Raw genomic sequence first — 14,963 nt, forward strand, 5'->3', positions numbered from 1 at the left:
TTTTCCTTATTGTTAAAAAACACAATTTATGGGCTGGGCGCAGTGGCTCACGCCTGTAATCCCAGCACTTTGGGAGGCTGAGGTGGGCGGATCACGAGCTCAGGAGATCGAGACCATGGTGAAACCCCGTCTCTACTAAAAATACGAAAAATTAGCCGGGCGCAGTGGTGGGCGCCTGTAGTCCCAGCTACTTGGGAGGCTGAGGCAGAAGAATGGCGTGAACCTGGGAGGCGGAGCTGTCAGTGAGCCGAGATCGCGCCACTGCACTCCAGCCTGGGCGACAGAGTGAGACTCCGTCTCAAAAAAAAAACAAAAAACAAAAAACACCAATTTACGGTTACTACTTTTTTTGTACTCAATGATTAATTACATTTATGAATCAAAATTCCCAAATTTTGTAAGTTGTTTCTTGAATTTTATACCTTTTTTTCTGGGTTCACTTTTATTCTTGCTGAAGTGCCTCTGTAGATACTTTAAAAGTCTGTGGGTAGTAAACTCCCTTAGTTTTTCTTTCATCCTTGGTATTGAGTTTTTTTTTTTTTTTTTTTTCTGGTAGAGATGGGGTCTTTCTATATTGCCTAGGCTGGTCTCTAACTCCTGGCCTCAAGTGATCCTCCTGCCTTGGCCTCCCAAAGTGCTGACATTGCAGGCTTTTGAAATTTGTTTTATTTACTTTCATTCATTATACTGAATCTATTACATCATTATCTTTGACACTCTTTATAAATGGCTTTATCGAGATATAATTCATATACCATACAGTTCACCCATTTAAGGTGTACAACTCAGTGGCTTTAGTTTATTCACAGAGTTATGCAACATCATGATAATCAATTTTAAAAATGGTTTATTATTCTGAAAAGAAACCCAACACTCCTTAGCCATTCTTTCCAGTCTCTCATCTTGCTTCCCTGGTCCTAGGCGGCCACTAATGTACTTTCTATCTCTATAGACCTGACTATTCTGGACATTTCATATAAATTGAATCATGTGGTATGTGGTCCCTTGTGATCAGCTTCTTTCAATTAGCATAATGTTTTCAAAGTTCATTTATGTTGTAGTATGTATCAGTACTTCATTTCTTTTTATTGCAAAATAATATTCCATTGTATGGACATATACTATGTATTTTATATATTTATATATTCATGAGTATACAGACTTTTTAAAAAACTTTTCTTCTTGTCACTTGTTAACACTAGAATGTACAGACATTTTACTCAATGACATTTTACTCATTTTGGCTACTACGAATGATGCTGCTGTGAACATTCATGTACAAGTTCCTGTACGGATATGTTTCCAGTTCTCCGGAGTATGTATACCCACAAATGGAACTGCTGAGTCGTGTGGCAACTCTTTATGTAGCTTTTGAGGAACTGCCAGACTGTTTTCTAAAGTGCCTGCACCATTTACATTCCTCCCTCAGTGTGTAAGGGTTCCAGTTCTTTATGCCCTCACCAACTCTTATTATTGTCTGCTCTTTTATCAACCTAGTAGGTATAAAGTGGTATCTTATTGTGATTTTGAATTGAATTTCTGTAATGGCTAACAATGTTGAGCATCGTTTCATGTGCTTATTGGCCATCTGTATATCTTCTTTGGAGAAATATCTATTCAGATCCTTTGTTTTTTGAGGGAGGTATTTGTCTTTTTATTGTTGAGTTATACTGGTTCTTTATGTATTCTGGACGCTAGTCCCTTATCAGATATATGATTTGCAGATATTTTCTCTCATTCTCACTTTCCTTAAATTTTTTTTAAATTGGTACATAATATTTGTACATATTTATGGGGTACATGTGATATTTTGATACATACATACAATGTGTAATGATCAAATCAGGTATTTAAGATATCCATTACCTTAAATATTTATTGTTTCTTTGTGCTGGGAACATTTCAGATCTTCTCTTCTAGCTATTTTGAAATATATGACATATTATTTTTAATCATTGTCACCTTACTGTGCTATCAAGCACTGGGTCTTATTCTTCTATCTAACTGTGTGTCTTTACCCAAATAATTCTTTTTTAAACCCCTGCCCCACCCCCAACTAACTTCTCTGCATCCTCTCCATACTGCCTTCCCTGCTCTGCACATACCCTTCCCAGCCTCTGGTAACTATCATTCTACTCTCTACCTCCATGAGATCAATTTTTTTAGTTCTCACATGTGAGTGAGAACATGAGATTTTTTTTTTTTTTTTTTTTGTCTTTCTGTCCCTGGCTTATTTCACTTAACCTAATGCCAGTTCCATCCTTGTTGCTGCAAATGACCGGATTTTCTTTTTTATGATGGAATAGTATTCCATTGTGTATATACACTACTTTTCTTTATTCATTCATCTGTTGATGGACACTTAGGTTGATTCTGTATCTAGGCTATTGTGAATAGTGCTGTAATAAAAATGGGGATGCGGATATTGCCTAGATATACTGATTTTGTTTCCTTTAGATGAATACCCAGTGGCGGGAATGGTGGAGCATATGGTAATTCTATTTTTAGTTTTTTTTTGAGGAACCTCCATATTGTTTTCCATTGTAGCTATACTAATTTACATTCTGACCAACAATGTCTAAAAGTTCCCTTTTCTTCACATCCTCACCAGCATTTGTTATTTTTTATCTTTTTGATAGTAGTCATATCTTAACTGGGGTAAGTTGATAACTCATTGTGGTTTTGATTTGCATTTCCCTGATATTTAGTTATGTTGAGCATCTTTTCACATATCTTTTGGCTATTTGCATGTCTTCTTTTGAGAAATGTCTATTCAGATCCTTTACCTTCTTTTTAACAGGATTTTTTTTTCTTTGCTGTTGAGTTATTTGAGCTTCTTGTATATATTGGATACTAGTCCCTCATTGATGAATAGTTTGCATATAGTTTCTCCCATTCAACAGGTGTCTCATTACTTTGTTGATTGTTTCCTTTGCTGTGCAGAAACTTTTTAGTTTGATGTAATCCCATTTGTCTGTTTTTGTTCCCTGTGCTTTTGAGGTCCTAGCCGTAAAATCTTTGCCTGGATGTCCTAGAGTGTTTTTCCTATGTTTCCCTATAGTAGTTTTATAGTTTTGGGTATTATGTTTAAGTCATTAATCCATCTTGAGCTGATTTTTCTATGATGAAAGATAGGAGTCTAGTTTTATTCTTGTGCATATGGATATCCAATTTTCCCAGCACCATTTATTGAAGAGGGTGTCCTTTCCCCATTGTGTGTTCTTGGTGCTTTTGTTGAAAATCAGTGGCTATAATTACCTAGATTTCCATGCATCTGTTCTGTTCCACTGGTCCATGTCTTTTTAAATACCAATATTATGTTATTTTGGTTACTGTAGCTTTGTAGTATATTTTGAAGTGAGGTAGTATGATGCTTCCAGCTTTATTATTTTGGTTCAGTATTGCTTTGGCTATTCGGACTCTTGTGGTTTTGTACTAATTTTAGGGTTTCTTTCTTTCTTTCTTTCTTTCTTTTTTTGAGACAATGTCTCACTCTGTCACTCAGGCTTGAGTGCAGTGGTGCAGTCTCGGCTCACTGCAACCTTGGCCTCCCGAGTTCAAGTGATTCTTGTGCCTCAGCCTCCCAAGTAGCTGGGATTACAGGTGCACACTACCACACCCAGCTAATTTTTATTTATTTATTTATTTATTTTTGTTTTTTGGTAGAAACAAGAGTTTCACCAGGTAGGCTGGTCTTGAACTCCTGACCTCAAATGATCCACCCGCCTCAGCCTCCCAAAGTGCTAGGGTTACAGGTGTGAGCCACTGTACCTAGCCTAGGATTGCTTTCTCTATTTCTGTGAGGAATGTTATTGGTATTTTGGTAGGAATTACATTGTATTCGTAGATTGCTTTGGGTAGTATGGTTATTTTATAATGTTAATTCTTCTGATTTGTGCACAAGGGATGTCTTTCTATTTGTATCCTGTACTAGTCTGTTTTCATGCTGCTGACAAAGACATACCTGACACTGGGTAATTTATAAAGTAAGAGCGGTTTAATGGACTCACAGTTCCACATGCCTGAGGAGGCCTCACAGTCATGGCGGAAGACAAACGGCACTTCTTAAATGGCGGTGGCAAGAGAGAATCAGAGAGCCAAACTAAAGGGGTTTTCCCTTATAAAACCATTGGATCTCATGAGAATTTATTCACTGTTACAAGAGCAGTATGGAGGAAACCGCCCCCATGATTCAATTATCTCCCACCAGGTCCCTCCTGTAATATGTGGGAATTATGGGAGCTACAATTCAAGATGAGATTTGGGTGGGGACACAGCCAAACTATATCATATTCTCTTCAATTGCTTTTAATAGTGTACTGTAGTTTTCCTTATAGAGGTCTTTTGCTTCCTTGGTTAAATTTATTTCCAGATATTTTATTTTTTTTATACCTATTATAAATGGGATTGATTTCTTGATTTCTTCTTTAGCTAGTTCATTATTGGTGTATAGAAACGCTACTGATTTTTGTGTTTGTTTTGTATCCTGCAACTTTACTGAATTTGTCTATTATTTCTAAGGTTTTTTGTTTTTTTTTTTTTTGGTGGACTCTTTAGGTTTTTCTATATATAAGAACATGTCATCTGCAAAGATGGACAGTTTGACTTCCTCATTTCCAGTTTGGAAGCCTTCTGTTTCTCTTGCCTGATTGCTCTGGCTAGGACTTCCAGTGCTATGTTGAATAGGAGTGGTGAAAGTGGGCATCTTTGTCTTGTTCCAATTCTTGAAAGACTTTTAGCTTTTCCTCATTCAGTATGTTAGCTGCAGGTTTGTCATATATGGCTTTTATTATGTTGAGGTACATTCTTTTGTTGAGAGGTTTTTGGTTTTTTGTTTTTTGAGATGGAGTTTTGCACTTATTGCCCAGGCTGGAGTCCAATGGCACAATCTCAGCTCACCGCAACCTCTGCCTCCCAGATTCAAGTGATTCTCCTGCCTCAGCCTCCTGAGTAGCTGGGATTACAGGCATGCACCACCACGCCCGGCTAATTTTTGTATTTTTAGTAGAGATGGGGTTTCTCCATGTTGGTCAGGCTGGTCTCGTACTCCCAATCTCAGGTGATCCGCCTGCCTCAGCCTCCCAAAGTGCTGGGATTATAGGCGTGAGCTGCTGCGCCTGGCCTGTTGAGAGTTTTTTTTATCATGACAGAATGTTGAATTTTATCAAATGCCTTTTCTGCATCTATTGAGATGATAGTATGCTATTTGTGCTTCATTCTGTTGATGTGATGTATCACACTCATTGGTTTGCACATGTTGAGCCATTCTCATATCTCTGAGATAAATCCCACTTGATCAGGGTGTATTATGATCTAGTGGGACTTTTGATGTGTTGTTCAATTCAGTTTGCTAGTATTTTGTTAAGGATTTTTGTGTCTGTTCATCAGGGATATTGGCCTGTAGTTTTCTTTTTTGTTGTGTCCTTGTCTGGTTTTAGTATTAGGGTAATACTGTTCTCACAGAATGAGTTAGGAACAATTCTTCCCTCTTGAGGTTTTTGGAATAGTTTGAAAAGAATTGATGTTAATTCTTCTTTATAAGTTTGGTAGAATTTAGCAGGAACGCCATCTGGTCTGCAGCTTTTCTCTTTTGGGATCCTTTTTATTACTGATTCAATCTTGTTATGTGTTATTGGTCTATTCAGATTTTCTGGTTTTTTTTTTTGTTTGTTTGTTTCCTGGTTTAATCAACGTAGGTTGTATATGTCCAGGAATTTATTCATTTCCTTTAGGCTTTTCAGTTTGTTAGTGTATAGTTGTTCTGTTTTAATAGTCTCTGATGATCATTTATATTTCTGTGGTATCAGTTATAATGCCTCCTTTTTTTGTTTCCAATCTTGGTTAGTCTAGCTAGCCATTTATCAGTTTCATTTATCTTTTCTGTTGAGAGTGGGCTGTTGAAGTCCTCAACTACTATTGTGTTGGTGTCTCTCTCTTTAGATTGATAATATTTGCTTTAATCTGGATGCTCTAGTGTTGGGTACATATATATTTAGAATTATTATATCCTCTTTCTGAATTGATCCCTTTATCATTATGTAATGGCCTCCTTTGTCCTTTTTTACTGTTCTTGACTTAAAATCTCTTTGATCTAAGTATAGCTACTCCCGCTCACTTTTGGTTTCCATTTGTGTGGAGTATCTTTTTCCATTTTTTCACTTTCAGTCTGTATGTGTTTTTACAAGTGAAGTGAGGTTCTTGTAGGCAGCATATAGTTGGGCCATGCTTTTTTATCCATTAAGCTATTATTTGTCTTTTAAGTGGATAATCTATTCACATTCAAGGTTATTATTATTGATATGTAAGGGCTTATTCCTGTCATTTTATTAGTTGAGTTCTGGTTGTTTTATATATCCTTTGTTCCTTTCTCTCATTGTTTATCATTGTGGTTTAGTGGTTTTCTGTAGTGGTAACATTTGAGTTTTTTCTCTCTCTCTCATTTGTATGTCTGTTCTACCAGTGAGTTTTATACTTTTATGTGTTTTCACATGATGGTAGATACTGTCTTTTTGCTTCCAGATGTAGAACTTCCTTAAGCATTTTTTGGAGGGCTGGTCTAGCAGTAATGAATTCCTTCAGTTTTTACTTGTCTGAGAAGACTTTATTTCTCCTTCATTTTTGAAGGATAGCTTTTCTGGGAATAATATTCTTGGCTGACAGGTTTTTTTCTTTCAGCACTTTAAATATATCATTGCATTCTCTCCTGGCCTGTAATGATCCTGCTGAGAGATACACTGTTAGTCTAAAGGAAGCTTCCCTTCTATGTAACTTTAGGCCTTTCTCCTGTTTTTAGAATTTTATCTCTTTCTTTGCCTTTTGATAGTTTGAGTATAATGTGCCTTGGTGAAGACCTTTTGGGATTCAATCTATTTGCAGAATTTTGAGCTTCCTGTATCTGTATGTGTATATCTTTTGCAAGATTTGAGAAGTTTTTAGCTACTATGTTGTTAAATAGATTTTCTTTTCCTTTACCCATCCCTTCTCCCTCTACAACACCCAAAATTCAAATATTTGGCCAGTTTATGCTGTCCCAAAGTCAGTTAGGCTTTCTTCATTTTTTTTTTATTCCTCCTCCATTTTATTGTCATTGTTTGTTTGTTTTGAGACAGGGTCTCACTCTGTCACCCAGGCTGGAGTGCAGTGGAGTGATCATAGCTTACTGCAGCCTCCACCTCCTGGGAGGCTCAAGGGATCCTCCTGCCTTAGTCTCTTGAGTAGCTGAAGTTCTGAAATTCTTTATTCTGCTAGATCTAGTCTGTATATTTTTTAAATTTTATTTCAATAGTTTTTGGGTCACAGGTGGTTTTTGGTTACATGGATGAGCTATTTAGTGGTGATTTCTGAGGTTTTAGTGCACTCCTCACCCAAGCAGTGTACACTGTACCCAAAATGTAGTCTTTTATTCCCTCAGCCCCACAACCTTACCCCAAAGAGTCCCTAAAGTCTATTATATCATTCTTATGCCTTTGCATCCTCATAGCTTAGCTCCCACTTATAAATGAGAACATACAATGCTTGGTTTTCTGTTCCTAGGTTACTTCACTTAGAATGATGGACTCCAACTCCATCCAGGTTGCTGCGAATGCTATTATTTTGTTCTTTTTTATGACTGAGTAGGATTCACATTTTCTTTATGCACTAGTTGGTTGATGGGCATTTGGGCTGGTTCCATATTTTTGCAGTTGCAAATTGTGCTGTTATAAACATGTGTGTGCATGTCTCTTTTTCATATAATGATTTATTTTCCTTGGGGTAGATATCTAGTGGCGGGATTGCTGGATCAAATGGTAGTCCTGCTTTTAGTTTTTTTTTGTTTTTTTTTTTTTTGAGATGGAGTCTCACTCTGTCACCCAGGCTGGAGTGCAGTGGTGCAGTCTCGGCTCACTGCAAGCTCCGCCTCCCAGGTGCACGCCATTCTCCTGCCTCAGCCTCCTGAGTAGCTGGGACTACAGGCGTGTGCCACCATGCCTGGCTAATTTTTGTATTTTTAGTAGAGACAGGGTTTCACCATATTGGCCAGGCTGGGCTCAAACTCGTGACCTCAGGTAATCTACCCTCCTCGAACTCCCAAAGTGCTGGGATTACAGGTGTGAGCCACTGTGCCCGGCCCTGCTTTTAGTTTTTTAAGGAATCTCCATATTGTTTTCAGTAGTGGTTGTACTAATTTACATTCCCACCAGCATTGTGAAAGTGTTCCCTTCTCAACACAGCCATGCCAACATCTATTGTTTTTTGACTTTTTAATTATGGCCATTCTTGCAGGAGTAAAGTGGTATCTCATTATGGTTTTAATTTGCATTTCTCTGATGATTAGTGATGTTAAGCATTTTTTTCATATGTTTGTTGGCTGTTTGTACATCTTATTTGAGAATTGTCTATCCATGTCCTTTGCCCACTTTTTGATGGGACTATTTGTTTTTTTCTTGCTGATTTGTTTGAGTTTCTTGTAGATTCTGGATATTAGTCCTTCGTCAGATACATAATTTGTGAATATTTTCTCCCACTCTGTGGGTTGTCTGTTTACTCTGCTGATTATTTCTTTTGCTCTACAGAGGCTTTTTAGTTTAATTAGGTCCCATTTATTTATTTTTGTCTTTGTTGTATTTGCTTTGGGGGTGTTAGTCATGAATTCTTTGCCTAAGCCAATGTTTAGAAGAGTTTGTCTGATGTTATCTTCTAGAATTTTTATGGTTTCAGGTCTTAGATTTAAGTCTTTGATCGATCTTGAGTCGATTTTTGTATAAGGTGAGAGATGAGGATCCAGTTTCATTCTTCTACATGTGGCTTGCCAATTAGGATGTCCTTTCCCCACTTTATGTTTTTGTTTGTTTTGTCAAAGATCAGTTGACTGTAAGTATTTGGCTTTATTTCTGAGTTCTCTGTTCTGTTCCATTGATCTGTGTGCCTATTTTTATACCAGTACCATGTTGTTTTGGTGACTATGGCCTAACAGTATAGTTTGAAGTCAGATAATGTAATGCCTCCAGATTTGTTCTTTTTCCTTAGTCTTGCTTTGGCTATGTGGGCTCTTTTTTGGTTTCATATGAATTTTAGGATTGTTTTTTCTAGTTCTGTGAAGAATTATGGTGGTATCTTGATGGGAATTGCATTGAATTTGTAGATTGCGTCTGGCAGTATGGTCATTTTCACAATATTGATTCTACCCATCCATGAACATGGGATGTGTTTTCCATTTGTTTGTGTCATCTGTGATTTCTTTCAGCAGTGTTTTGTAGTTTTCCTTGTAGAGGGCCTTCACCTCCTTGGTTAAGTATATTCCTAAGTTTTTGTTTGTTTGTTTGTTTTTGCAGCTGTTGTAAAAGTGGTTGAGTTTTTTAATTTGATTTGATTCTCAGCTTGGTCATTGTTGGTGTGTAGCAGTGCTACTGATGTGTGTACACTGATTTTGCACTTTGATACTTTACCAAATTTATTTATCCAATCTAGGAGCTTTTTGGATGAGTCTTCAGGGTTTTCTTTTTTTTTCTTTTTTCTTTTTTTTTTTAAGATGGAGTCTCGCTCTGTCACCCCAGGCTGGAGCGCAGTGGCACGATCTCGGCTCACTGCAAGCTCCACCTCCCAGGTTCACACCATTCTCCTGCCTCAGCCTCCCAAGGAGCTGGGACTACAGGCGCCTGCCACCACGCCTGGCTAATTTTTTTTGTATATTTAGTAGAGACAGGGTTTCACCATGTTAGCCAGGATGGAGTCTTCAGGGTTTTCTAAGGTATACGATCATATCACTGGCAAACAGTGACAGTTTGGGTTCCTCTTTTGCAATATGGATTTTCTTCATTTCTTTCTCTTGTCTGATTGCTCTGGCTAAGTACTATGTTGAATAGAAGTGGTGAAAGTGGGCATCTTTGTCTTGTTCCAGTTCTCAACAGGAATGCTTTCAACTTTTCCCCATTCAACATGATGTTGGCTGTGGATTTGTCATATATGGTTTTTATTACTTCGAGGTAAGTCTCTTCTTTGCCTAGTTTGTTGAGGGTTTTTTTGTTTTTTTTTTTTTGAGATGGAGTCTCACTCTGTCGCCCAGGCTGGAGTGCAGTGGCGCGATCTCGGCTCACTGCAAGCTCCACCTCCCAGGTTCACGCCATTCTCCTGCCTCAGCCTCCGGAAGAGCTGGTCTACAGGCACCCGCCACCACACCCAGCTAATTTTTTGTATTTTCAGTAGAGACAGGGTTTCACCGTGTTGGCCAGGATGGTCTCAATCTCCTGACCTCGTGATCCACCCACCTTGGCCTCCCAAAGTGCTGGGATTACAGGTGTGAGCCACTGTGCCCAGCCCGAGGGTTTTTAATCATAAAGAGATGCTGTTTTTTTTTTTGTTTTTTTTTGAAAGACAGAGCCTCACTCTCTTTCCCAGACTGGAATGCAGTGGTGCGATCTGGCTCACTGCAGCCTCCACTTTCCAGGTTCAAGCGATTTTCCTGCCTCAGCCTTCTGAGTATCTGGGATTACAGGCATGCTAATTTTTGTATTTTTAGTAGAGATGGGGTTTCACCATATTGACCAAGCTGGTCTCAAATTCCTGACCTCAGGTGGTCTGCCTGTCTCAGCCTCCCAAAGTGCTGGGATTACAGGCATGAGCCACTCTGCCCAGCAGAGACACTGGATTTTACCATATGCTTTTTCCATCTCTGTTGAGATGATCATATGGTTTTTGTTTTTAATTCTGTTTCTGTTATGTAGCATGTTTATTGACTTGCATATGTTAAACCATCCCTGCATCCCTAGTTTGAAACCCACTTGATCATGATGTATTATCTTTTTGACATGCTGTTGGATTTGGTTAGCTAGTATTTTATTGAGGATTTTTGCATCTATGTTCATCAGGATATTGGTCTGTAGTTTTCTTTTTTTGTTATGTCCTTTCCTAGTTTTGGTATTAGGGTAATACTGGCCTCATGGAATGATTTAGGGAGGATTTCCTCTTTTTCTGTCTTTTGGAATAATTTTAGTAGGATTGGTAATAATTCTTCTTTGAATGTCTGATAGAATTCAGCTGTGAATCCACCTGGTCCTGGACTTTTTTTTGTTGGCAATTTAAAAAATTGCTGATTCAGTCTCACTGCTTGTTATTGGTCTGTTCAGGGTTTCTATTTCTTCCTGATTTAATCTAGAAGGGTTATATATTTCCAGGAACTTATCTACCTCCTCTAGATTTTGTAGTTTGTGCACATAAAGGTGTTCATAGTAGCCTTGAATGACCTTTTGTATTTCTGTGGTATCAGTTACAATATCTCCAGTTTCTTTTTTTTTCTTTCTTTCTTTCTTTTTTTTTTTTTTTTTTTTTTTTTTTTTTTTGAGACAGTCTTGCTGTGTCACCCAGGCTGGAGTGCAGTGGTGTGATCTTGGCTCACTGCAACCTCTGCCTCCCAGGTTCAAGCAATTCTCCTTCCTCAGCCTCCCAAGTAGCTGGGATTACAGGCGCCTGCCACCATGCCTGGCTGATTTTTGTATTTTTAGTAGAGATAGGGTTTCACCATGTTGTCCAGGCTGGTCACAAACTCCTGACCTCAAGTGATATGCCTGCCTTGGCCTCCCAAAATGCTGGGATTGTGGGCATGAGCCACCGTGAATTGAGCTTATTTGGATCTTCTGTCTTCTTGATTAATCTCACTAATGGTCTATCAATTTTGTTTATCTTTTCAAAGAACCAGCTTTTTGTTTCATTTATCTTTTGTATTTTTTGTTTTTTTGTTTGTTTCAATTTCATTTAATTCTGCTCTGATCTTTGTTACTTCTTCTCCTGGGTTTGGGTTTAGTTTGTTCTTGTTTCTCTATTTCTTTGTGATGTGACATTAAATTGTCTGTGCTATTTCAGGGTTTTTGATGTAGACATTTAACACTGTGAATTTTCCTCTTAGCACTGCTTTTGCTGTATCTCAGAGGTTTTGATAAGTTGTGTCACTATTATTCATTTCAAAGAATTTTTAAATTTACATATTGATTTCATTGTTAACCCAAAAATTATACAAGAGCAGATTATTTAATTTCCATGTATTTGTATAATTTTGAGAGTTCCTTTTATAGTTGATTTCCAGCTTTATTCCACTGGGGTCTGAGAAGATACTTGATAGGATTTTGATTTTCTTAAATTTATTGAGACTTATTTTGTGGCCCATCATATCACCTATCTTGGAGACTGTTCCATGTGCTGATGAGGAGAATGTATATTCTGCAGTTGTTGGGAAGAATGTTGTGTAAACATCTGTTGAGTTCATTTGTTCTAGGATATAGTTTAAGTTTGTTGTTTCTTTGTTGACTTTTTGTCTTGATCTTTCTAGTGCTGTCAATGGAGTATTGAAGTCCCACACTATTATTGTGTTGTTGCCAGTCTCATTTCTTAGATCTAATAGTAATTGTTTTATAAATCTGGGAGCTCCAGTGTTAGGTGCATATAAATTTAGGATTATAGTATCCTTATGTTGGGCTAATCCTTTTATCATTGTATTAACATCCTTCTTTGTCTTTTTTACTGTTGTTGCTTTAAAGTCTGTTTTGTCTGATATAAGAATAACTACTGCTCGCTTTTGGTTTCCATTTGTATGGAATGTCTTTTTCCACCCCTTTACCTTAAATTTTTATGAGTCCTTATATGTTAGGTGAGTCTCTTGATGACAGCAGATACTTGGTGGTTTTTTATCCATTCTGTCATTCTGTATCTTTTAAGTGGAACATTTAGGCCATTTACATTCAACGTTAATATTGAAATGTTAGGTACTGTTCTAATCATCATGTTAGTTGTTACCTAGATACTTTGTTTTTTTCATTCTGTTGTTGTTTTTTAGGCCCTGTGAGATTTATGCTTTCAGGAGGTTCTATATAGGTGCATGTCAGAGCTTTTGTTTCAAGATTCAGAACTTCTTTCAGAACTTCTTTGAGACCTCAGGCTCCTGGGATAATGTTCCAGAGGGTAGTTAACTGCATCTGCTGCATAGAAGAGTTCCCAAAGGGAGTGGAGAGTAGTGGGCAACAATGAGCCTCACCCAGCTCTTTCACAGTTGACGACGCTGGTCTCACTCCCACAGTGCTTCGCTCACTGGATTTAGTTCCAGGCAGTCTGCGCACGGAACTCAGACCTGCCCAAGGCCATAACCATGCCTTTCTCCATATGCCCATAAGGCCGGACGCCCAGCTCCTCTGCTCATGTCTGTAGCACACTTTACACTCACCCTGTGGGTTCTGTTCAGGAGAGCTCATCCCTACTCAAGATTATATCGCAAAATTCATCTGGGAGCTTCTTTCACCCTATGACCCCTCCCTGAACTCATTGACTGCTTCTTCGAGGGCCCCTGTGAGATACAGTCAGGAATGGCTTGCCTCTGTTCATGCTGGAGACTGGGAATGCCTACAAGGCACTTCATGCTGCTGCATCTACTTTTGTATTTCACATAGACTAAATCCATTCCAGCTCTCGGTAGGGTTAAGGCTTTCTCCCATGGTCTGGATTTTCAGACTTGCAGGTGGGGTTGTGTGCTCTGAGACAGGCTCATTCCCCTGCTTACACTCTGGGAACTTAGTTTTTCACCTGTCTCATGCAGTAGGCTCCAGCCTGCTGCTTCTTTCAGAGGGTTTGTGGATTCCTTCCATCTTCCTGTGGTGGTTCTTGGAAAAAAGAAAATTCACAGTGTGACTCTCTAGCCACTATTCTTTCCTTCCAAGTGGGAGAGGCATGCTAACACTGACTCTTATCTGTCATCTTGGAAAGTAAATAAATAAAAGATCTAATTCAAGCTTGTCTAACCTGTGATCCATGGGCCTTATGCAGCCTAGGACAGTTTGAATGTGGTCTAACACAAATTTGTAAACTTCTTTTCTTTTTTTTTTTTTTTTTGTTTTGTTTCTTTTAAGACAGAGTGAGACTCTGTTGCCCAGACTGGAGTGCAGTGGAGCGATCTTGGCGCACTGCAACCTCTGCCTCCCGGGTTCAAGCGATTCTCCTGCCTCAGCCTCCCAAGTAGCTGAGATTACAGGCATGCACCACCATGCCTAGTTAATTTTTGTACTTTTAGTAGAGACATGGTTTCACCATGTTGTCCAGGCTAGTCTCAAACTCCTGACCTCAGGTGATCCACCCACCTCAGTCTCCCAAAGTGCTGGGATTACAGGCGTGAGCCACCGCGCCCAGCTGTAAACTTTCTTAAAACATGATTTTTTTTTTTTTTTAAGCTCATCAGCTGTCATTAGTGTTCGTGTATTTTATGTGTGGCCCAAGACAATTCTTCCAGTGTGGCTTAGGGAAGCCAAAAGATTGGACACCCCTGATCTAGTCTGTTTCTGAAGCCCTCAATTGTATTTTTTATTTCATTCATTGAACTCTTCAGATGCAGGATTTCTGTTTGATTTTTTAAAATGATATCTCTTTGCTAAATTTCTCATTCAGATCATGAATTGTTTTTCTTATGTCCTTGTGTTTGTCTGTGTCCTCTTGGATCTCACTGAGCTTCTTTAATATCATTAGTTTGAATTATTTTTCAGGTATTTCATGTTTTCTTTTATTTTTTATATTTTATTTTTTCAGACAGGGTCCCAGGCTGGAGTGCAGTGGCACAGTCACAGCTCACTGCAGCCTTCCTGAGCTCAAGCAATTCTTTCACCTCCGCCTCCCAAGTAGCTGGGACGACAGGCATCTGCCACCAAACCCAGCTATTTTTGTGTTTTTTGTAAAGGCAAGGTTTTGCCGTGTTGCTAAGGCTGGCCCCAAACTCCTGGGTTCAAACGATCCTCCTGCCTAATAATTTTTTGTAATTTTTGTGGAGAGGAGGTTTCGCCACGTTGCCCAGGCTGGTCTCGAACTCCAAGGTTCAGGTGATGCACACACCTTAGCCTCCCAAAATGCTAGGATTACAGGGGTGAGCCACAATGCCTGTCCTATAGATTTCTTTTTCACTGGAATCTTTTGCTGGAGAATTATCATAGTTGTTTTGGAAGTGTCATGTTTCCTTGCTT

At 38.6% G+C, this 14,963-nt stretch overlaps 1 protein-coding gene across 5 annotated transcripts in view; it reads left to right on the forward strand.

Annotated features, from left to right (window-relative positions):
* The window catches only part of NSL1 (NSL1 component of MIS12 kinetochore complex), a 52,753-nt gene that overhangs the window by 14,382 nt on the left and 23,408 nt on the right, over positions 1–14,963 (forward strand). For 2 of the 5 annotated variants that reach the window (XM_014342951.4, XM_055108324.2), the window contains exon 5: positions 9,878–9,962. The exons of the other annotated variants lie outside the window; for them this stretch is intronic. In XM_014342951.4, the coding sequence (XP_014198437.1) occupies positions 9,878–9,962 (85 nt within the window). The remainder of the gene's footprint in view (positions 1–9,877; positions 9,963–14,963) is intronic. 5 annotated transcript variants of the gene reach the window in all.

The sequence above is a fragment of the Pan paniscus genome, chromosome 1 (genome assembly GCF_029289425.2).
Source record: "Pan paniscus chromosome 1, NHGRI_mPanPan1-v2.0_pri, whole genome shotgun sequence".
Taxonomy (NCBI): domain Eukaryota; kingdom Metazoa; phylum Chordata; class Mammalia; order Primates; family Hominidae; genus Pan; species Pan paniscus.